This window comes from Phascolarctos cinereus, unplaced genomic scaffold, assembly GCF_003287225.1.
Source record: "Phascolarctos cinereus isolate Bilbo 61053 unplaced genomic scaffold, phaCin_HiC Scaffold_726;HRSCAF=1367, whole genome shotgun sequence".
Lineage (NCBI taxonomy): Eukaryota > Metazoa > Chordata > Mammalia > Diprotodontia > Phascolarctidae > Phascolarctos > Phascolarctos cinereus.
Window position 1 is genome coordinate 42,561,564 of NW_027556098.1, and position 24,152 is coordinate 42,585,715.

General features: G+C 37.5%; 1 protein-coding gene across 4 annotated transcripts in view; it reads right to left on the reverse strand.

The window, feature by feature from the left end:
- Positions 1-8,686: 8,686 nt before the first annotated feature.
- AGPAT3 (1-acylglycerol-3-phosphate O-acyltransferase 3) overlaps positions 8,687-24,152 on the reverse strand; it is a 165,719-nt gene continuing 150,253 nt past the window's right edge. For all 4 annotated transcript variants that reach the window (XM_020973855.2, XM_020973856.2, XM_078146496.1 and 1 more), the window contains exons 5-9: positions 20,688-20,841; positions 20,023-20,125; positions 14,535-14,610; positions 12,282-12,480; positions 8,687-11,474 (exon numbers count right to left, since the gene is read on the reverse strand). In XM_020973855.2, the coding sequence (XP_020829514.1) occupies positions 11,386-11,474; positions 12,282-12,480; positions 14,535-14,610; positions 20,023-20,125; positions 20,688-20,841 (621 nt within the window). In that variant the 3' untranslated portion in view covers positions 8,687-11,385. The remainder of the gene's footprint in view (positions 11,475-12,281; positions 12,481-14,534; positions 14,611-20,022; positions 20,126-20,687; positions 20,842-24,152) is intronic.

A 24,152-nucleotide genomic window follows, 5' to 3' on the forward strand; every position in this document is an offset into this window, starting at 1 on the left:
TAACCATAGTAGTTTTTAAAGTCAGGTTGGTTTTTTGTTTATTTGCTCCTTTTTTTCACATTATTTCTTGATTTGGAACTTTATGTTAATTTTGGGCTCTGTTTCTGGCATGGGGTGGGGCATAGAAGGAACTCTGAAACTTCAGACTTTTTCACAGTGCTGTGTACAGAGCTTGTTCTGAGGGTTTGGAAGTTTTCAGTGCTTCCCAAGTGATGTGATCTAGGGAGAGGTATGGTCACTGCTGCCTTGGTCTGAACTGTGGACCTTACTCAGGAAGGGCCTCGGATCTCTTGGAATTGCAAGATATTGTTTCTCAAAGTCCCTGATCCCTTAGGACTGAAAAAGTGATACTGCTCCTCAGGGCTTCAACTTCCTCTTGACCAAAAATGCTCCTCTCTGCCCTTGAACTATGTATGACCCAGAAATGGGTATATGCAATGATGCTGACAAACAGCATCTGATCTTGTGTCCATTGCTAATGCAGATGGGCCCTGTAATCCCTTTCTGAAAGTTCCTGAGGTTGCTGCTGCTGCTACTTCTGTTGCCACCATCTAGTCCTACCACAGGAGTTTCATCCACAATGGTTCCAGGCTAGCATCCATACCCATGTCACGGATCTCTCTTTCTGACCTCCTTTGCTGTCTTGGGCTGGAAGAATAACTTACTCTGGCCTTTTGTTGGCTCTGACACTCCAGAATTCAATATGAGGTACTATTTTAAAGCTGTTTGGAGGGGAATGATGGGAGAGCTTGGGTTAATGTTTCTGCACTCCACCAACTTGGCTCTGCCTAAAATTACAGTTCATGACACCACCAACTCCTATGATGAACTTACCTTTAATAGTCAGGTAGTAGATATAATTAGCTCAACAAACAAACATTTACTAAGAATGATATAGTGAGAACTATAGCTACAAAATAATTTCCTGAATAAGCCTGGAGTACACTTCCCCACAAATACACACAGCAGCAACAGGAAGGGTACATACCTGGAATACTCTAGCAATAAGGCATGCATGTGGACAACACCTACGACCAGGGCAACCCCTTCCAATACTGAAGAACCCAAATGTCCTTCCTCTTCTTGTGGAGTCCACACACTGCTTTCCCTTAGATAAAGCCTACTGGATAGCTCGCCCAACTGGGCTCCTTGGGTCCATTCCTTTCCATAGCTTGACTCTTAACTACAGGGTAATTTCTCCCTTGAATCCAGTTTGTTGGCAGAGGTCTTACTCCCTGAAGCTGCTTCCTGCCTGGAATGCTACTCCTCTCTTTATTTATATATAGAGCATGTCCCTGTCTCTACTGTGTGTATCTTAATTATGTCTCCTACTGGGCAAGTAAATTTGTTGCAAGGTGCCATGGATGATAGGGGTAGAGTGATTCCTCCTCAAGGTCTGGGTTCTTCCTTAGCTGCTGGACCCTGTATAGATTAACTGCAAAACTGGCAATAGATTTCTTCTTTTTTCTTTCTTTTTGGGCTAGTCAATGGGGTTAAGTGACTTGCCCAGAGTCACACAGCTAGTAAGCGTTATGTGCCTGAGGCCAGATTTGAACTTAGGTCCTCCTGATTCCAGTGCCAGAGCCCTATCTACTGTACCACCTAGCCACCCCTGTAAGTTAGATTTCTAAGGGCAACTGGGGCAGGGGAGGGTGGGGGTGGCCAGGCCTCAAATGGCCAATGGCAATTGCCTCTTCCATTATAAGTGAAGGACATTTTTATATTTTATAAAGACATATACATATGTATATGTCTTGACCCTCTAAAGCATTTGACATATTTTGGGGGGGTGAGGCAATCCGAGTTAAGTGACTTGCCCGGGGTCACATAGCTAGTAAGCGTCAAGTGTCTGAGGTCAGATTTGAATGGCATTTGACATTATTAACCATCCTCTCCTTCTGGATTCTCTCTCTCTCTCCCCCCCAACCTCCTTCCCTCTCCCCCTTTCTCTCTTGTATGTGTATGAGAAATAAAAAAAGAAAGAGTGCTCTCTTGGTTCTCCTATTAATCTCCTTTGCTAGATCATCACCTGTACTCTGTGTTCTACATACACGTATACCCCAAGACTCTTTTTTGACCACTCTTCTTTTTCTTCACTCTCTCCTGGGGATCTCATCAGTTAACATGGGTTATTACTTACATGCAGATGGTTCTTCTACTTATACTTCTAGCACTAGGGCAACTAGGTGGTGCAGCAGACAGAACACTGGGCTTGGAGTCAGGAAGAACTGAGTTTAGATCTTCCCTCATATACTTAGCTGTATGACCCTGAGCATAAAAAAAGAGGGATGCAACAAATGAGGATATAGTACCTACTTCATCGTGAAGATCAATTGAGTTAACCTCTGTAAGGCACACTGTATACCTTACACAGCTATACAAATGCTAGAATTTTATTGGACAGCTGTGTGGTGCAGTGAACCAGGAAAATCCAAGTTCAAATACTCACTAGCTGTATCTCTTTAGAAGAATAATGCCTAATTTGAATTCAGAATCACCCACAAGACATATATCAGTTTTCAAGATTGCTGTTTGGCCTGTGCTTTGAAAAGGAAACAGAAGGGCAGAAGGATGCCAAGAATTGGAGGTCCAGAAACTCCATTCTCAGATTCACCTGGGCAAGCATAAACCACTTTTTTCTGAATTAGTATTTTTTGGGGGATGTTGTTCCTCTTCTTTGGTAAAGATAGTACTTTGTCTTTTCAGTTATTTTTGTTTAATCTACTTGAAGGCAACCCTATTATCGTAGGTTCTCTTCCCCTCACCCTTAGTTACCCCTTTTTCTAGTTTTAGAATTTTATCTTATTAAATCCTTTCTTTCTTTTATCTAGTTATCTAATATTTCCCTCCTTTCCCCCTTCTCAGTTATATAGTCAAGTAAACCTTCCTTCTTCAACTCCCCTCCTCATTTTCTGTACCTTTTTCTAAAATGGATTTCTTTCCCTCATTCTCTTCTGTTCTAGACTTTTATTCTTTGATTCATTGTCCTTTTACTTATTTTTTTCAGTCTCTGTATTCTTCATAAAATGAAAGCTTCCAATATACCTATTTTGAGTTCCTTCTTCTAAACATGTTATTGTCTTACAGATCTTGCCCCCCACCTCACCCACTTTTGTTTCTATTGCACCTCATTCCTAGAAGTAGCAATTTCTAATAGAAAGGATAGAAGCATTGCCCCAGGCTAGGAATTTTTTTACCTGTTTTTTCAAATAGCTTATATAGTTTTGGGATTGATTGTTCCTTAGATGGTAGAATTCACTTGTGAATTCATCTGGTCCTGGAGATTTTTTCTTAGGCACCTCACTAATGGCTTGTTCAATTTCTTTTTCTAAGATAGGGTTATTTAAGTATTCTATTTCCTCTTCTGTTAGTTTCATTATTTAACTTACATTGTTAGATTAATCTCTTGTTGACCCCAAGTTTATTCCCCTGCCATGTGCCATGAATTCTCTCTGGGTCCATGGTCTCCCACCATTCTATATGTCACCTACCCTGATTCAGAGCCTCAATTCTGTTTTTCTGAAGCATGATGCTGTACATGGAGACACATTGTTTCAGATCTCTCTAAGCACCAAACCCTTGTGCCTATTACAGTGCTAAACTGATTATACCCATTGTAAGGTCCCCATCTCCCACTATAGAATATTCCTCATGGGAGTATTTTTTAATGAGTCCCCCTTTCACCACTAAATTGAGATTTCCCTTTTCCCCAGTTGTTTCAATCCCTTGCTTTGCCACCTCACTCATTGTCCTGTAAGCCCTCTTGTTTGTAAGAGATTGTAAGAGCTATTTTCCCTTCATTGTTTATCACTGACTTCATTAGGATACAACATAGATTCCCTTCCATCTTCTTTTTCCCCTCTATCCTTTTACGTCTATCCTCCCTTTCTGCAGTTTAATCCCACAAAAATTGTTGATTCGCCTGTGTTGGTAAGTTGTTGTGAGGTTTAGTCCATGGTTTCAGACCTGTTCTGCAACCATCACTTCTATTTCATTTTGCTTCTACCCTTGTCTCCTTAAGTACTTTTAGAAAGAAATCTCTTAACTGTCACTCTGTTATTGTTTTTTAACATCAGACATGTCTTTCTAAGTCTCTCCCCCCCCCCCCGTGGGTAATTTATTTTGTTACTTGTGCCTTTCTTGCTATATTTACCTTTCTTATACTTTTGTTGTCTGGAGTATTGGCAAAGCAAGTAGTTCACATAGGTCTGGTTTTCTCTGTAGGAATTCTTCAAATGCCTCTTTTAAATTGAACATCCATCCTTTTTCATTGATGATTAGGCTCAGATTTGCAGGGTATATATATTACTTCGGTTTGCCTCTGGAACTCTTTTGCTCTTTGTAATACACTCTATTTTTTTCTGGTGGATGCAGAATGGTCTTGTGTTATTTCCTCGATATTTGAAGGTTTTTCTCGTAGTCACTTTCATAGTTTGTATTGTGTCTATTTTCACAGTTCTTATTTCCCTCTTGAACCACTTGGGAACATCCTGCTCTCTTGAGAATCCACAGGGTTCTCTGTCTTCTTATGTATTGATTAATTTTCTTTTGCAGTACTTATTGAGTGATGTTTGTGCTAGTGTCGATGACCTGGAGACCATCTTCCCTTCTATCAATAAGATATTCCTTGCTGGTTTATCTGCCGGGGTTTTTAACTGAGCTTTCTTCCTCCTGAGACCTTTGACAATTTCAGTCTTTTTTTCCTCTCATATTCCTTTCTTGTTCACTTTCTGAGTCCTTCTTTGATGACAAATCTCAATATAGTTCAATAAAAGCCATCTCAGCCTCCTCCCATGAAAAGGAATTCACTTTTCATCAGCCTCAGTGTCTGCCCCAATGACCTTCTAGGGGGACAGAACAAAGAGGATTGGACACCAATCCTTTTTCCTTCCAGTTTAGTGGAGTCCCTGCCCCCCACACAGGTGTCCTGATCCAATTTCCTGTTTCTTAGGTCTTTAGCTGACCACTGCTGTAATGTAGCATGCTGCCGTCACAGAGTAAGCTTACACTTTTTCCTGTACCTCCACCTCCTCTGCACAATGAGCTGGGACAGAGTTGAGATCTACTGTTTGTTGCCTCAGAACAGTGGGATAAGGGTAAGTGGGAAGGAGTAGCTATCAAAAACTGCAGTAGCAGCAAGGCTCCAGGGCACGAGCCTGTAAGTTCTGTTGTCCAGTCCTGCCAGAGCTGGTGGGGAAGAGGGTTCTGAGGGTGTCACAGGTATTTGAGGTAACAGGCTGCTACCTCATTACTATGGAGACAGCTGTAATTACTTTACCCCTTGCATACGATTCTTACTTTGGAGAGGTCTGAGAGGTTGTGAGGATTAAAGAAAATGTTTGGTCCACACCAATGACTCTAAAACTCTTTGCCCTGTGCAAATACGTAAATCGTTAATGTCTGCTATATTATGCTTTTTCACAGTAATTTTCTTAAGCAAGTGTGACTCCCACACCATTTGTATTTTGAAAATTCAGTAGGTGTTGACCACCACCTAAGCAGATCTAAATTTATAAATGACATTTAACACATGAAAATCCAGACAAGTTTAGGATATTGGTTTTCAGAATCTATTATGAGCTTTTTCGCTTCAACTGTCTTCTCTATAAACACATTATTGTCCTAAACTACATAAAGCTGTATAAGTAGCAAAATTTTAAAAATGAGGATCACAAAAAGGACATATAGATATGATACATTTTTACCCTGTATACAGTGTTATCTCCTTTTTGAATTGCCCAACAGTAAAATTATGGTAGATCAACAATAGTATGAGGGAAAAAAAACCCACAAAAGTTTGTTAAAAGATTCAGATTAATGGCGTAGCTTTTCAAAAAATAAATATTTTCATTTACAATTATACAACTTTTTTTTTTTAGCAATCTTGGTGATAAAATCATTTGAATTCCCTGGCACTTAGGCAAGCAACATTTGATTGTCACAACTTACAATTTTGAGACGCTAAAAATAGTATAAGGATCAGTGACATTTCTCCATTGCAATAACTGATCCTAGTTCAGTTTAATACAATTTAGTGCACTTTAATACCACATTCATAATTAACCTACCAATTAAATAAATCTTTCTGCAAGACAAAGTTAATAAAGAAATCAGTAAGTCAGATATGTCAAAAACAAAACAAAATCTGAGTGGATCAGACCTTTACAAAACTGAAAAACATAACCCTGACTTGTGAGGTGTTTTGTTTGTTTTATCCTGTTCCAATTCCTAATTGACTTTCATTTCTTAGGTCTCAACTCCAAAGTGTTCAATATTTTCTTCCCACTACCTGAGCAGTTAGTAAGAATCATACCATTTCTCTTTCTAAATTATGCAGAAAAAAGTGATCTACTTCATTCTTTCCAATCTTCTTTCCAACAACTGAAAGTTTATAGTTGAAAATTTTAAAAAATAAAAAGTATATTCTTACAAACATATAATTGTAGACTATTTCCTAGCATGGGACTTCAGGAACAAAAATGGCATATATTCCCACCTTTTTGAGCCTATTATGACAGCTTTAACAGATGAAATTGTGACTTACGTCTCATGACATAATCTGCCTATTCTTAAATTAGAAGTCATGTCACAGGGCTGAGGAATTCCACATTATGCCCTGTTCTAGGTCTGAAATGTCACAATGTAAGGGATGTTTTGTACACGATGTTACTGGAGAAGAGGCATGCAATACATCCAATTATTTGCCACTGTGAGAAAGGCGAGAGAAAGGAATGGAAAATGCTTAATACCTGTTCCTAAGAGCCTTCAAGCCAAGGTCTTGTTCACATGGCAATATGTAGACATAACGTCACACACTCTCATTAACATTAATTGTTACATAACAGAGAAAACCTTCCCCTGAAAATGTTTTAGCTATTTTTGGAAATCTATAGAGTGGATTTATACAACAAGCTGTGTAGTTTGTATGAAGCTTAGCTGGATTGGAGAGGATAAATTTTGACCTGTCTCAACTGGAAACACAAAAGGGTATTTAAAAAAAGTTATTAGCTTATCAATCCCTCAATTTAGTTGACAGTAATATGGCCTATGTATAGACTTGTAACACCTCTTATATTTTGGTATTGTTATTTAACTTTTCATATATTTATGCTGTGTCTTCCCAACTAGATTAAAAGTATTTTAAAGAAAAGGACCATGTCTTATACATATTTCTTTTTGTCTCTTCAAGCACCTAGCACAGTGTCTGGCACCAAGTAGGGAAGCTCTCACTAAATACATAACTGATAGTCATTTAATTTTTCACTAGCATTACAAATTCAAGACAATTGGCTTAGCTTCATTTGTTTTGAGCCTTTCTCAAGGCTCTCTCTCAGGAAAAGAGTGGCTTAAAAAGAAAGCATTCTCAACCTTATGACAACCCTTTCCTATGGAAACATTCTTCTTTTTATAATAGCTAAGCTATATTCCCACAAAATTTCTTCATTCACATATATTGCCTCCAGTTCTTGCTAATTATACATTCAGCAATAACAAAAAGAATTGTCCAAAGAATTAAGACAAAATTTACAGATGTTTGTGGTACCAATAACAAAAATACATTGTTACAACAAGTAACTTGGAAAGCCCCTGAAACCCCTCTGAGGTAAATCCAAATGGAACAGTCTTCAAACACTACCACAAGCAAATTGAGCACACAATGATGTTATGGCACCACTGTGTAAAGCATAAGGTCCATACACTTCAGCATGGTACAGTGAGAAAAACATTGGGCTAGGACTTTGGAGAGCTAGGTTTTGAATGTGGTTTTGTTACTTACTTGCTGTGTGGCTGTGGGTGGGTCTTTTACCTTCTTGGGCATTAGTTTCCTCACCTGTTAAGTCAAGGGTTTGGGCAACATCACGTCGATGGCAATAACATTGTATAACCATGACCTTGTGAAAATCAGGTGGGGAGAGAGAACTGGAGCAAAGGCAACAGGAAGCCTCTGAGAAAAGCCAGAGAAATACAAAGGACAGACTAGGCCTGTGCTCTCTGAGCTGGCACGCGAGCAACCCATGGTGGCTAAACAGTATGCCAACATCAAGAGCCACACTGCTTAGAAGTGACTGTTCAACAAACTCAAGATACCAGTGAAGTATCCTAAATGCAGAACACTCTGCTTTTGTCCTTTAACTGGCCAGGTGCCTAGTCTGGCCACAGAAGATGATACAGGCCACTGATTCTCAGAGACGTGTTTGTGCTCTGATCATCAGAGAGGATGACTGCACCGCTCAGAAGTTTTTCAGATTAAAGTCCTGATTCTTACCTGAAACTGTGAGCAAAAAACTATGGAAACTGGAGAAGCTCTCCTGTAGACTAGGGGTTCTTATCCCTTTTTGTGTCATGGACCTCTTCTCAGAATAATGTTTTTGTGTATAAAATAAAATAAAATATGTAAGATTACAAAGGAAAATAATCATATATAGTAATCAAATTTTTTTAAACAGGCTCATGGACCCTAGGTTGAGAACCTTTGTTCTAAACACACAAGTAAAGACCAAATCTTCATATAAACACCACCAACAATCACTGAAGCATTAGGAGTAGAAATATAAAGAAATCAGGGAAAGGAAAGAAATAGGGTATTAGAGCTGCCCCATTGTCCTAACAATGATTAATTTTATTTTAAAACTACACAAAATAAACTCTGAAAACCCATGGATGAAAAGCAAAGACTAAAAAAAAATAGTTCGTGATACTGTTTATTATTGCTTTTAGAGGGCTTGGTAGTCCAATATACAAGCCATGTTTTATTAAATAAGAAGAAAGTAGTGTAAGATATAAAAATCTATGCCCATTGTTCCAATTGTCAATCCAAGCTCCTAATCTTCATTATTCATTTACTGAATCAATGTCAATTTACACATAGTATTTTAATGTAAAAGGGAAAACTCTAATTGGGAAATAAGAAATATCAATTAAATAGAAAAAATACCATGTTGCTTTTTTTTCCTTGTGTAATATATTCTACATGGTTGAACTTTTTAGTCTTATCTTTTTCTTTAAAACTTTCTAGATATGACTATTTAGAAGGGTAGAATTAGCAAATGATAATATAAAGATCTTAAATACATTCACACAGAAACAGTGTATCACGAAAAGAAAATCTAAAAAACTCAAAGTAGTTTCTATTTCTTCACAGTACTGTATTGCCAGTTTAGTTGGGACGAAAAATAAGGAAAAGGAGCATAGAAGAAAAAAAGTTAATTTTCCCCCCTTCACCTCAACAAAAATTTGTTCAAAAAAACCACAGCTTGTGAATAAGATTAAAATGTAGTTGGTAAGCAACCTTTACTATACCTGCCTCCTTCTATTGAAGTTACCAAGAAAATATAAATAGGTTTAATATCTTCTTCATAAAGAAAATATATGACCTCACTAACATCTTCCTAACACACAGCATTGGCCAATACATAATTGTTTTATCAGTTTGCTTTAATTTTCTCTCTCCCTCTACCTTCTGCTTTCACAGAAAATTCAATCCATTTTGAATTCTGGTTTGAAAATATCAAAAGAAACACCCCTTTTTTTCCCTTAGAAGGTGATAGAGAATGTTAACAATATCTAAGGTAGAACAGGAAAGGTGACTAGAAAATATGAGAAAAAAATAAATAAAGGCAGGACTGGTAACACAATGCTTAGCTAGGGAGGAATGGATTAGCTGGACGAGTGAGATACACTATTCTGAGATAATTTCTCCCCTGCCACCCCCATGAGACTTCATATTTTAGCGCTGGGTGGTAAAATAAACAATTCCAATGAGGAATAGTTTACCTAAAAGTCCTAAAACTTTTACCTAGTGCCACAAGTTAAAAGTAAATACTTTGGGGAAATAATATGACTTGAGATTATACAGAAAAAAGTAAAATATTTCACTGTTATCCTTCAACACCAATTAGAACATTAAGGATTCTAATTTTTATGCAACTGAGATAAAGGTTTAACTTGGGTTTATACACGATTTCTTCAATGCTACAAAGAAATTTGCATTTATTCACCATAGTGTATTAAGACTACCCGACCTAAATACAATGAGGGGCTACCTCCAGGAACATAACATGTCATACTTGTTCGGGCATGGGTGAAGGAAAATAATAAATTTAAAATGCCAAATTCTTAGCCTTCTATTTTCAGCAATAAATCAAAATTCATAAACATTTTCATTTGTTTCATATGTTAAAAGTGAAAACCTTGGGGAAAAAAACCAACAACCAGTCTTCAGTATCTCCATCTACCTACGACAGAAAGGGGCGACCAAACTACTGAAAGGGCATCCTAGATTTGATATAAGGAAAAAAGAATGCCTCCATTGCACATAATAGAAAATCTCTGTAGATGTGCTATTCCTTAGACTGTACGACAGATAGGAAAAGTAATTAAGGTGCTTTAAGATGCTTACTGATTGATAAAGGAAATCCATGCAATGTAGCAACTCCTGGGTACAATGGTAGAGAAATGGGATTCTAGTAGTAACAAACAGAGAAATGGAAAAAAGGGCTGCAAAACTACTGAGTAAACAATTGTCTTTTTATAGATATAGTTCCCAGGGTTACCTCGCTTCAAAAACACCATTATTTATGGCATAAGCATTTAGAAAATGGGGCAAACATTAGCTCTAGAAAACAAAGGCATTAAACTAAGACAAGTAGAAAGAAAAAAAAACTCTACTCATTTTTAATCCATCAATATGTGCTTATATCACTAGGAGAGATATTTCTTCATAGGTACCTTCCATAGCACAGAAGCTGCCAGGCACTACCTGAAAATCAGAGCAGAAGAGGCTAGGTAGGTACTCTCTGTTCCCAAATCCCTTTATTCAAAACTTCACTGAAGGGAGAGCAGTTGATTCACTTAAAGAAGTACTTTTTTCCCCCCTGGGGAAAAGCTTGTTGAGGATCAAAGGAGAGCAGGAAAACTTGCTGGAATGCTGCCCCTCACCCCCATCCCTTTCTTTTCTTTTTCTTTCTTTAAAGAACCACCTTAGCTTTAAGAGAAAACATCCAACCAACTTTCTTCTGTAAGCACAGGCTTCTTAAAAAAACACATATTTATGAGATTGGTCATTTGGAGAATTCAAATCCCCCGATGCCACCTTTCCCATCAACAAAGCAAAATATTACCAGTTTTTTAAGCTCAGATTTTCTTCCAAAGTCTGAATTACACTGAGATCCTTACACTGTGAACACAGGCAGAAAGGTGATGTTCTTCTTCTGTCAATCTTTCCAATTTCTTTACTCTTGGCTCAAGTTTTATTTATTAATATTAGTCACCAGTTAATAAGAAAAAAGATAGTTTCTAAGTGTTTTTTTTCTGTTGTTTTGTTTTTAATTAAGTTAATTTGATACCACACCATCTGGTTACATGTGTTCAATCTGTAGTGATTAATTATTCCTTTTTCTTGAATTCTTGGTTTCCATAGCTAGAACCTTTCTCTATTTCAGTTACTCCTATCAGTCTACGGACTCCAAAGGAAGCTAAAAAGAAAGAAAAAGAAAAAAGCAAACAATCAGATTACTTTGCTCCATACTGTCACTCACGTACATTAATATAGCAACAAATTCATTCATGAGTGACCACAAAGCAATTCCTGAATTTAGGTCTGTAATTTCACTTGATACCTATTAAAAGAATGACAGAGTAAAAGGATCACGGCCCTGAAACATATGGTCCAACAGAACTGTCAGACATATCAGTTAGTAGTTTTCATTGCCAACCTATATATCTATATCTCCCTCACACCCTCCCTCATTCAGCTTCCTGTTCCTCTTTCTAGCTGACGGTGAGCTAGATGGGGGTAGAAAAGGAGTTGAGAAAGACAGAGAGAAACTGAACAGGTTATTTTATGTATTAGGCTGGTTTATGATATGGGAAAGACATTAAGATTGATTACCCCAGGGAGGCATATCTTTCATCAAGGGAACAAGTAAGGGAAAATTCAACATGGGGCTACTCAATTTCTAGACTATTACTCCAACCCTATTAAGTAACTAGGTTTGAATAGTGGCTTATTTAATTAAAATTTTAAAACAGAAAAACACAAGCCCACAAGGAACTTATAAATTTTTCAAAGGATTTCTATTTGAATACATACACACACACACACACACACACACACACACACACACACACCCTCATCCTTTACTTTTTCAATGTCTTGATACAAAAGTTTCAGCCACTACAATGGAATTTCCATTTCCAATGACAGATTACAACAAACTTTGAGTGGCAACGTGAAGCCATTTCCAATTAATTATCTTCACATTTGACCCATCTTTTATTACCTGCTCCAACAAATCCTAAGAACGTAAGTATCAAAAGGGGTGATCCACTTGCAAAAACACCAAATGCAAAACTGAAGAGAGGAGATAGAAGGATAGTTGCCCATCCAAGGAAATTCAGGAGAGTCCATGGTCTTCTGGTGGGTTTAATCTGCTCCCCTGGAAACACACCTTTCTGATTGTATAGCTCTTGTAAAGCATCCTGCAAGTTAAGAAATAAATAGGGTTCTTTTAAAGCCCATCTTCTAAATATGACAGCAAAACATTGGCAAAGAAAAATGACTCATTCTAAGTGAAGCACTGATCTTAATAAAATAACCATTTAGAAAACTTTTATAGAACAAATCCCAAAACACTAGTTTGCTCTAATATGCTTAGAAGATAAAATGATAAAAACACCTAAACATCAGGGGAAGAAATGTTCATCCTTATATACAGACAAATAACAGGCTGGGTTTTTTTTATAATTATTGGACTATTATAAATATTCACATATTTTGTCATGTATTGGGTATGTGAATTTTTTTTAATGCAGCTAAAAAGTCTGACAAGAGAAGTACATAAAAGGTGGTATCCTGGAATCACTAATATTCAACATGTTACAAGTAGTGAGAATGAAAAATTGCTCATTGTGGATATTTCCCCTGTGGGAATTATGTTGTGACTACAAATATTTTTTAGTTTAATCTTCACAATGGAATGACTACTCCATTATGTATAAAAATCATATAAAAAACCCTCTCCCAACACCCCCAAACACAAACCACTTTCAACAAAATATCTTCATTTCTCCCTACCTTGGGTGAAGGCAGTCAGCCTCCTTTTCTACCCTTCCTTCCAAATCCCACAATGTTATAAACATTCTTTTACTAATAGTCACAGTAATAACACCCACCAGCATTTACCAAATGCTTTAAGGCTCGCGAAGTACTTTACAAATATCATGTCATTGACGCCCACCATAACCCTAGGAGGTAGGTGTTTTTTTATCCCTATTTTACTGATGAGGAAACTGAGGCAGATAAAGGTTAAGTGTTTGCTCAGGGTCACACAGCTAGTATCTAAGGCCAGATTTTAACTTTGGTCTTTAAAAACCATGCCTCTGGGATTTTCATTGCAGTCCTGTTCTGACTCTCAAATGCTTAACTTATTCTGGAATGTTGTAAGCCCTCTTTCTTAGAATACATAAAAAATTACTCATCCATACATGATATTAATGCAGGCCAATCTTTGGCATCTATTTCACCCTCTTCAAGAACCCTAAGTCCCATTTCCAACCCACAGTGCCCATATACTCTCTTCTTTTCCTCCATTAACTAAAACCCAATCTCAGATTCTTCATTCATAATATGTAAAAGTGAGCATTGAATTAGAAGTTAGAAGGACCTCGGTTCTAGTTCCATCTCTGGAAATAACTACCTATATGACCTTGGGCAAAGTATTTACCATCTCTTGGCCTCAGTTTCTTAATTTGTAAAATAGAGAGATTAAACGACTCTAATGACTCTTCCAACTCTAAGAGTCCAGTATGTGACCTATGACTGATTTTGCCTTAACTCTCTCAAAGATATTTACATCTCACCAGGAGCTTATCTGAAGTTTTTCCAGTATAGTAAAACCTACTGCATCCTCTGTAGGCATATTTTTTGAGAATCCAGGGTGACCTCTAGTAAGTCACTGGAGAACTTTTATGTAGAATGGAATATAAAGCAGGCTGCTTTAAAACAAGAAGAAGGAATAAAAAGATCAGCCCATGTGTTCCACTGACATCTACAAACTACTTAGAATAGGATTTATAGGAGGATGTGGATAAGAGCTATACAGCATAAAAAGTGGAAATGGTATATAACCTGGAGGATGTAGCCCCATCAGTGAACACAAGACCTTTCAAACTATCTCTACTTTGCCGTGCTGTAGTATCAGAGTCTTACGTTAAACGGATGAAATTCTAACAGAGGTGAGGGAAGAGTCAAGAGAAATTAATCATATTATAGTTTTTAAAATAAAAAAAGCTTTCCAAATTCCCCCAAATGACACCAGTTACTTCAGAAGAGCTAATCTTAATGCCATAATAAAGCAGAGTTGAAGACCTGAGTCTCAGTTTGGCAAATCAGAAAGAACCATTTGATTATGAAACAGTATTCCTACATCTCCCAGGAAAGAACATCATTTTCAATTATTTACCCTTTAAAATTCATCTCTTCCTAGACATTCTGTTTTAAAGACTTTTACTCTAAGAAAAAAAAAATTCTTTACCTTCTCCTGATAAAGTTTATGAAGCCATTTTGCTGCTTCCTTTTCATCCTGTGGGATATCTTCCAGAGGAAATCTCCTGGTTTGTTAGAAAGGTTAAAAATAAAGTGAATCTTCTCCACCTACAATTCCTCGAAACTTATGCGTGTACTATACAGAACAAAAAGTATTTTTAAAGTATGGAAGCCAAAAAGGGATTTAAATATGTGTGTATGTATGTATGTATATGGCACAGGCTAAAGGCATTTGGTAAAAAAGGAAATAATTAATTCATTAAGTCCTATCTATAGTTCCACTGTAAAGGATAATTATTTTTTATAGCATAAATAAGAACTCGTCTACTTAAAGACCCAGAGTAAATGACTAATTGGGGGCAGCTAGGTGATATAGTGGATAGTGTGCTGGGCCTGGAATCAGGAGGACCTGAATTTAAATCTGGCCTCAGATATTTACTAGCTGTATAACCCTGCACAAGTCACTTTAACCCTATTTGATTCAGTTTCCTCATCTGTAAAATGAGCTGGAGAATGAAATGGCAAATCACTCCAGTATTTTTGCCAAGAAAACCCCAAATGGGGTCATAAAGAGTTGGACATGACTGAAATAACTGAACAACAACAACAACAAATTGACTAATTCACAAAAATTTTAGTCTAAGATGTTCTAAGATTTACCTAACCAAATGTAACAGTTACCAGCCTCCAAAAAATGGAAAATTCAAGCATTCATTTTTTCAATTCACCCTAAGAAAGAGGTGAATATGGGTTGCCTCTATGTTAACTACCAAAGTGAGAGGCCAGGCTTATTTTGGAAAGTTCACAAGAGCCTGGTAATGATAGAATTTGAAGATCTGGGGACATTCTGGAAATTTTTCTTGACCAGATCTCTGGATGTGTTGTCCAGAAAGATGTTCCTTCACCATGTTCCATATGAAAATGTAAAAGTAACTGAGAAATTTGGTCCAGAAGAGATAACCCAAAGCATCAGTTTAAAACAGAAGCAGCATACAGGCACCAAGCCTAGAAGGCCTTGGTTGTCATTCTGAAAGAGCTTTACGAGCCTTAAAAGCACTCTAAGGATGGGAGTCACTGTTCCATTCCTTCTTTTTGGTTATCTACCTTGTGTATACCCACTGACTGTTAGAGCTGATAACAGGAAAAAGACAATGAAATCAGAAGAAACTGAAGAGTTTTCTTGACTGTTGACAATAAGGGTTGGAAGAAGTGTTTTCCATTGCCTGGTTACAAGCGGGAGAATTTTCTTGAGTGTTTCTGTGGGTTCCTCACCATTCCTTTCTATTTTTTTGTAATAAAAATGAGACCTTTTCTATTTCTGATGTCTTGGCCTAAGGGCTTGTAGGGATTTCTTGCCCATTAAGGAAAGCAAAATTAAATAGATACTGAATATCTTTTGGCTTTTCCTAGGTGGGAGTATGAGCCAAAATCCTATGAGAGACACTCCCCACTCAGGCCTGACACCCAGAATATACTTATGGGATGATGACTCATAGTATTGTACACTTTAAGAGACAGAATGGAATTTATGTCATCTAATCTAGCTCTTTCATTTTATAGATGATAAAACTAAGGCCCAGGTTAAGCAACTTTACCAAGGTCATAAAAGTAGTAACAGAGTTGGAATTTGAACCAAGGTCCCCACTTCAAATCCAGCCAAAGTTTCCAAATTAATTCTCTGGAAAGAGAACCGGGTTTCAAATCAGAAGACCTAGTTCAAATCCTGATTTTGCTACTTATTACTACTGTGTGGCTCCGGGCAGGTCACCTGACTTCTTTGGCCCTCAGTTTCCTCATCTGTAAGATGATGGGTTTAGGTTAGATCAATCACTCAATCAATAAGCAATTATTAAGCACCCACCATGTACCAGGAACTATGCTAAGTACGCAAAGACAAAATATATTAAAAAAGGGATACAAAGACAAAAACAGAACAGTCCCTTAAAGGAACTTACAATTTATCTAGGGGAGATATATAATATGCATGTACAAAAAAAGATATATATAAAAAATTATTTTGAGGGCTAGACACTACCAGCTGGAGGGGCATCAGGAAAGGCCTCATGTAGAAAGTGGTACTCATATTGAGCCTTGAAGGAAACTAGGATTCTGAGATATGGAGGTCAGGAGGCAATGCAGTTTCTAGACTTTGGGGACAGCCAGTGCAAAGACACAGAGATGGGAGATGGAATGCCATGGGGAAAAGCAAAAGACCAGCTTCTCTGGACTGCAGTGTATATGGAAAGGAGAAATGGGTGACATCTAAGGTCCATTCTACCTATGATCAAAAGAGAACATTTTACTTTTGGTAAGGACTGTTGAGGGGTCCCCCAAACTTGTCTTTTTGAGTTGCCATATTTTCCAGAAACACTGGTCGCAGAGCATGCAGAAGGCCCTGAATGTGTCAAAGACAAATTCCCCCCAGCTGACATAATTTGTTGTTTGCATCCCAAACTGGACTCCCTGTGTGTCCTTGGGAGTCAAGATAGGTGCCAGTCCATCTGTACTAGACTGGGAAATTGCTTGTGCGGCTGAGTCCCTTGTGGATAGTTGACCATCCTATCTTAATAGTCTAGCAGTTCTCAAGGGAAAAGAATTCAGCTTTTGCCACTGCCTTACTCCTCCCCTTCAGGAGGGGTTCTGACCTTCTCCCACCTTTACTGTACCTTTCCCCTCCCATGCCATGCCCCTTTAGGTGGAGATTTCTGGTACCTCCTCCTTCCTTAGTCCTGCTGTTCTAAAAATGCAAACTTCTATATGGATTGTAAACTCTTTGGGTTCCACATACATGTTCATTTCTCTTGTAATAAACTTAGTTTTCACTTAAGTTTTGTGAAGTGATTGTCTGTTGACACTTTTCATCAGCTTTAATAAAACTAAACAGCTCCAGCAGATGGCAGCAGAAGCTTGGCACAGAAGCAGCAAATTGAGAGGTAGCCTAGCCCTTGTGCTGGAAGTGCTTCCTCTTGCCCTGGTATAAGAGTCCACTATACCTTTTGCGGGGGATGTGTGGCAGAAAATGATTCTATAATTTAATTTTCCCTTATTTACATTTATATTGTGTTCTAATTAAATGTTCCTCTCGAAAAAAAAAAATAAAGGCTAAACTCAACAATCATATATTAAGCTCTTACTAGTTAGTATATGGTACTAGGTGCTGGAGATTTGGTGTTGGAAGACTGAAACTACTGGCTAAAATGATAATGAATAAATGTTTGGATCATTAGTATGTTTCATTTTTCTACATCATATAATACCATAAACAATAAAAAATGGACTGTGTATGGTTTTGTGACCTCAGAGTCTGCTTTTCTCAAACACAATGAAAACTTGAAAAACCTAAGAATTTCTAAGATTGTACCTATAAAAATGTTTTTTTTAAAAAAATAAGCAAATAATGAATTAAAGGACAAAATAGACTATTTATGCTTTAGCTTGAATTTCATCTTTGCCTATTAAAATCTAAGTACAAATAGCAGTCACATCTTACACTGACCAGGTAATTTCTACATAAGCCAACTTGAACAGCCAAAGACCAAAATAAATACTTATAACACTTAATAGTTGGTAATGACTCCACATCCTTTGAACTGGAGACTCAGAACAAGGTAGGAATTTTATTGTGTAATTCCTATTGGGAAATCCATCACAAACTCCAAGACAGGAAAAAAAAAAAAGCAACCCATAGTTTATTACTTTATTTTCACAGGCTCATTCCTATAGACTTCTAAACTATAATTTTGTCTAGAAGAATGGAGATTTTATCAGTACTATCCTCCAATGTCTAAAATGAATTTGTGTGGTATGGTAGAGGCTGGGTGGGCAAGTGAAAAGTGAAAGCATTTGACCAGTAGTTGGTATGATAACTATTTGGTATTTGGCTCTAACTTCCACAGGTAAGCATAGATTTAAATCCCATATTTAGGTACACATTATCCCTAAGTGAAATACTAAACATTCAGCATCAGCAATCATAGTTAACATACATATGTTCTATTTTGTGGAAGCTAAGTAGTCGATCAGAGATTTGGCTCATATAGTGGACAAAACTTGAATTAATAATACAAAGTTGAATTAAATAGCATTTTGCTGGAGATGGCAGGTGTTCTGTAGGTAAAAAGATATGTCAGTATCTCTCAGGTAAAAAAAAAATTCATGAGCCTATAGATGTTTAGAGCAGTAGCAAGTAATAAGAAATCCAGACAATCCACTTTTTTTAGATAAGGCTATTTTGGTATTTGCATAACCTGTGATTTTAAATCAAAAGAAACTAAAAGGTTTGACTGTCAATATGAGGATCTTAGTGATTTCCACATAAAGGCCAAAAGAACCTTCAAATATGGCTTTGGACACCTTACTACTCCTAAGTCTTGACTATTTGACTTAGCAAGAGAGATAGAAGGAAATACTTGCAATATGGAAATTCTATCACTGAACAAAAAATCTACATCTAGGTCGAGATTAATTTTGTATTTCCTTAGAAATGTGCCATGAAAAGGGATAGATGAATCACTGGTGCTGAATTTCAAACTCTGTGGCCTGATTATTTAGCAGCTATCTAGGATTATTTAAGGAAATGAAAATCCATCGCTATCAGGCTGTTGTATAATGTTTTAATTAAGAGTTTCCAGGAAACCCTATAGCATTACAAAGGCTATTCTGTATGGTGTAAATCCTTCAGTTCTACAGATTCAAAAGTCCTTTATGGGTGATGTACTCCACACATGGTAACCTGGCACAGAGATTAATTTTGGGAATATTAAGGGGAAAGGGGAGCAAGGTCCCAAACTGAAATAAGAGGAAAGCACTGGTGGTACAGGGTAATATAATCAAATGGGCTACGTCATCATCATATTATCTACAACCAAAATCAAATTAGGTATGTCTTAGTCATTACAGAATTATTAGGGTCAGAGAATTTTTCTTTCTTTGTCTTATGTTTCTGCTTTCGAGTATAGGAAGTAAATGTTACAAGGGATCGCTTCGTGTGAGGCAGGAGAGGAAGTAAACCGAGGTAAGGTGGAAATTAAGGATCTACACAGATCCCAGGAAAGAGGGCTAGCTTAATTATGTGAGAGGGATTCGAAGATCAAATGGCAGACACATATGTAGGGGGAATTAGAAAATTAAGGACATTTGGGCAGCAGAAAGTACAAGCGATGACAGAGAGACAGGCTAAATCACCTTTAGAACGGAGTAGACACACACACCAGATTTCCAGTTTGGTCAATAAAGAGATTGCTGGAGAAATGTTGTACACCTCAGCATTTTTCTGCATGACTCTTCTTCAGCCCCTACTTTTTTCATTTGCATCTAGCCACTGACAAAGTCTCGAGGCTGGTATTAATCTTGACAGCTTGGATACAGGAGCAGAAGCTCCAAGAGAAACGGAAGAGGGAATGGAAGGATAGGTGTGGTGGGAGGGAATACTGATCAGCCTGCAATCCTGCAGCCACTCATGCCCACATCTCGCTCACCTCACGCACATATCTGCTTCATACTTCTTTCCATAAAGGATCCCTAGTAACGATGGATTCTTGTTTCCTCTGAAATTGAGTGTTACATCATAGACTGCTGCAACTGTAGTTAGAAAGAAGGATCAAGTAAATTCACTGCAGGACAGCCAGGACACTGGCTTTCACCCTTAAACAAACCTTAAATAACACTACAGAAAAAGTCAAAAGTAAAACAAATCCAAACACTTAATGCACACCCATTCATCACGGTTTTTTTTTCTTTTTAAATACGATTAAGACTTTTTGACATAAATTATTTCATGTTAACCCTGATGCCTGACAGGCAGCACGGCAAAGTGAACAGAGAACAATCACTGGAGTTGGGAAGACCTGGGTTCCACTCCTGCCTCTGAGACTCTGACTGTGAGACCCTGGGCAGGTCCCTTGACCTCTCGGTGCTCCTGGCAGGTCACTCTAACACTCTAAGCTACACAGAAGGTGCAGATCTGTTTTGATAGAGGAAGTTCTTCATTGGGAGCCCCCTCTACTAATGTGGTCACCATATCTAACCCCAATTCCAAAGTCTGGCAAAGAAATGGCACTGTTGCCTAGTGATCATCTAGGAAGGGCAAGCCTGAAAACCCTGTGTAACCTGAGGAAATCAGCCAACAGGAACTTGTCCTTACCTGTTCCCCTGAGACACTGAACTGCAGTGGTGAAGCCTTTGGTTCTGGGCAACAAATGATATTTGAGTTTGGGTAATCCCTTAGATTCAGCCACTTCCATACTAATTCGATGCTTTGTCTCTGTGAATCGAGTTCCTTCACAATACAAGAGAAACTAGGACAGAGAATACAAAAAAGAAACCCAGTAAATACATCTTAGAAAATAACTTTTCTTAACAGAGTCTTCCTAATTTGATTTTTAAAAATTATTAGATCCCCAATTAATAAATGGTCAAAGGATATGAACAGGCAGTTCTCAGATGAAGAAATTAAATATGAAAAAATGCTCTAAATCACTATTAATTAGAGAAATGCAAATCAAAACAACTCTGAGGTACCACATCACACCTATCAGATTGGCTAACATGATAAAATAGGAAAATGATAAATGTTAGAGAAGATGTGGGAAAATTGGAACACTAATATATTGTTGGTGGAGTTGTGAAATGATCCAACCATTTTGGAGAGCAATTTGGAACTATGCCAAAAGGGCTATAAAAATGTGCATGCCCTTTGACCCAACAATAGCACTTCTAGGGCTATATCCCCAAAGAGATCATACAAATGGGAAAAGGACCCACATGTACAAAAATATTCATAGCAGCTCTTTTTGTGGTGGCAAAGAACTGGAAATTGAGTGGATACCCATCAATTGGGGAATGGCTGAGCAAGTTGTGGTATATGAATGTAACGGAATACTATTGTGCTATAAGAAATGATGAAGAGGCTGACTTCAGAAAAACCTGGAAAGACTTGTTGTGGACTGATGCTGAGTGAAGTGAGCAGAACCAGGAGAACATTGTACACAGTAACAGACACACTGTATGATGACTAATATTGATAAACTTAACCCTTCTCAGCAACGCAAGGATCTAACACATCTCCAAAGGCCTCATGATATAAAATGCTATCCACATCCAAAGAAAGAACTATGGAGTTTGAATGCAGATTGAAGCATACTATTAGCTATTTTTTTTCTTCTGTTGTGTTTTGCTTCCTCTTTCTGGTGGTTCCTCCTATTGGTTCTAATTCTTACTTACATCACTAATGTGAAAATATGTTTAATAGGAATGTATATGTATAGCCCATATCAGATTGTGCACTGTCTTGGTGAGGGAGGTAGGGAGTGAGGGGGAGAAAAATTTTAAATTCAAAAGCTTATGAAAGTGATGGTTGATAAATCAAAATAAATTAACTTTTAAAAAATTTATTAGAAACGTATCTAAATTATTAGAAAACTTAGAAATGTATCTAAGATTATTAGAAAACTATCATTTTATTTTTCCTCTTCTAAAAACTATTCTTATGGGGCAGCTAGGTGGTGCAGTGGATAGAGCACGGGGCCCAGAGTCAGGAGGACCTGAGTTCAAATCCGATCTCAGAATTAACACTTACTAGCTGTGTGACTCTGGGCAAGTCACTTAACCCCAACTGCCTCAACAAAACAAACAAACAAATAAATAAATAAAGCAAAAACTGTTCTTGTCCTTTGATCATTACTCTCTTGGGGATCATATATTATTGGTCTTATAGACAGATGAGCCTTATATATTTCTATCCAATAATTTCTTCTATTTCAACTCAATTCAATTCAACTGATATTTATTGGGCACCTATCGTGCACAAGGTGCTATGTTAGATACTAAGGAAAAAAAATTTAAAAAAAACATTATCTTTGGGGCAGGGAGAAGAGGGTACAACATTTACACAAGTAAGCAATACATAAGGTAAAGTGAGAGAGAGAGCACTAACTTGGGACAGGGGAAGATCAGGAAATCAGGATATATCACCTGAGCTTTGCCTTGAAGGAAGTCAAGGATTCTGAGAGGCAGGGAAGAAGAGAGGGAACATTCATGGTATGGGGGAATGGCCTGTGCCAATGCAGGGATGGAATGTGGTGTTCAGGAGCAGCTAGCAGCTGGCTGGCTGGAGGGTACAATTTGTGAAGGAGAGTATCGTGACAAACAACTGAGGAGTCTGGGTTTCATCCTAAAAGCAATAGGAAGCCTTCAGAATTTTCAGGCAGGAGAGTAATGGAGTCTGATTTGAGGTTCTGAAAGGTTATTTTGGCAGCTGAGTGTAGAATGCATTGGAAAGAGCCAGGACCAATTAGGAGGTTACTGCAATAGTCTTTTTTTTTAAGGGCAATTGGGGTTAAGTGACTTGCCCAGGGTCACACAGCTAGTAAGTGTCAAGTGTTTGGTCTGAGGCCGGATTTGAACTCAGGTCCTCCTGACTTCAGGGCCAGTGCTCTATCCACTGTGCCACCTAGCTGCCCCCTGTTACTGCAATAGTCTTAAAGAAAATGGATGAAAGCCTGAATTACTACAGTAAAATGAGGAGTTTGGACTAGGTTGTTTCTAAAAGTTTTTTTAGCTTAAAACTTATGAAACTTCCAGGTATCTCTTTGGAAAGGAACTTTTTTTTCTAGTTATATAAGTGGAATAAAAAAGCATTCCACTGGCTAGCAACAGGACTTGACTTAGAAAAGCCATAGTTAAATCTGAGGCTTTGAGACATCCAGTTCATTTTTTGACTAGCCAGGGTATTCATACCACATCAGGCAGAGTACAGATTACTAATGTCCACAAATGATTCCCCTAAACTACTTTTAGTCAATCTCCTTCTGCACCGGACTTTTCAAGACAGATGCTAAAAATCAGACACGTGAAGTACAGGTGATATGTGCCCTCCATGCACAGAGGAAAATTGTTTTTTTCCTTTCTAATAATAAAGCCATTAAAAAGAGAAGTTATCTCTGAAGAATAATCTTAGCTGGGCCACTTGGTTGGTGATGTTGATCAACTATCTTTCTGACGAGATTAAAAAAAAATTTCACAAAATAAAACACCTTAGGTTATCCATTTTCTTACTGCTAATGCCTCCAGAACTGGGCTGGCAAGATAAAGTTTCAAGAGGAGGCACTTTTCCTCTCTGAGGAAGAGGAACATTCCTATCCCCTCCTGTCCTGCCACAAGCAGCCCTAGGGCTAGCTCTGCACCAAATTCAGGAAAAGCACGGGCCAACAGTAGTTTGCTGATTTCATATGCTAATAGTTAAAAAGCATTGCCCAAAGTTACACAAGACCTTTTTTTTTTTAGTGAGGTCTTTAGAAGGTTCTTATTTAGTTTTTACTCTTTAAACTTGGAAACCTTATACTTTTCAAAAACTTTAAATAAATTTAAAGGCAAAGAACTTTTTTTTTCCCATTATTGGGACGGGCTTTAATTCTGCTTACCAGAGACATGTGATTACCTTTCATGATGTTTCTAAAAACGTACAGTTTACCTTTTCATTTGCAGTAGGGTTTTTGTATTTGTTATAGAATACTGAATAACAATTAATTTTATATGACTATGTAATGAAGTTATACTCTTTCATAAATTTGCTTTTAAATGATATTTATAGATTACCACATGTAAAAGC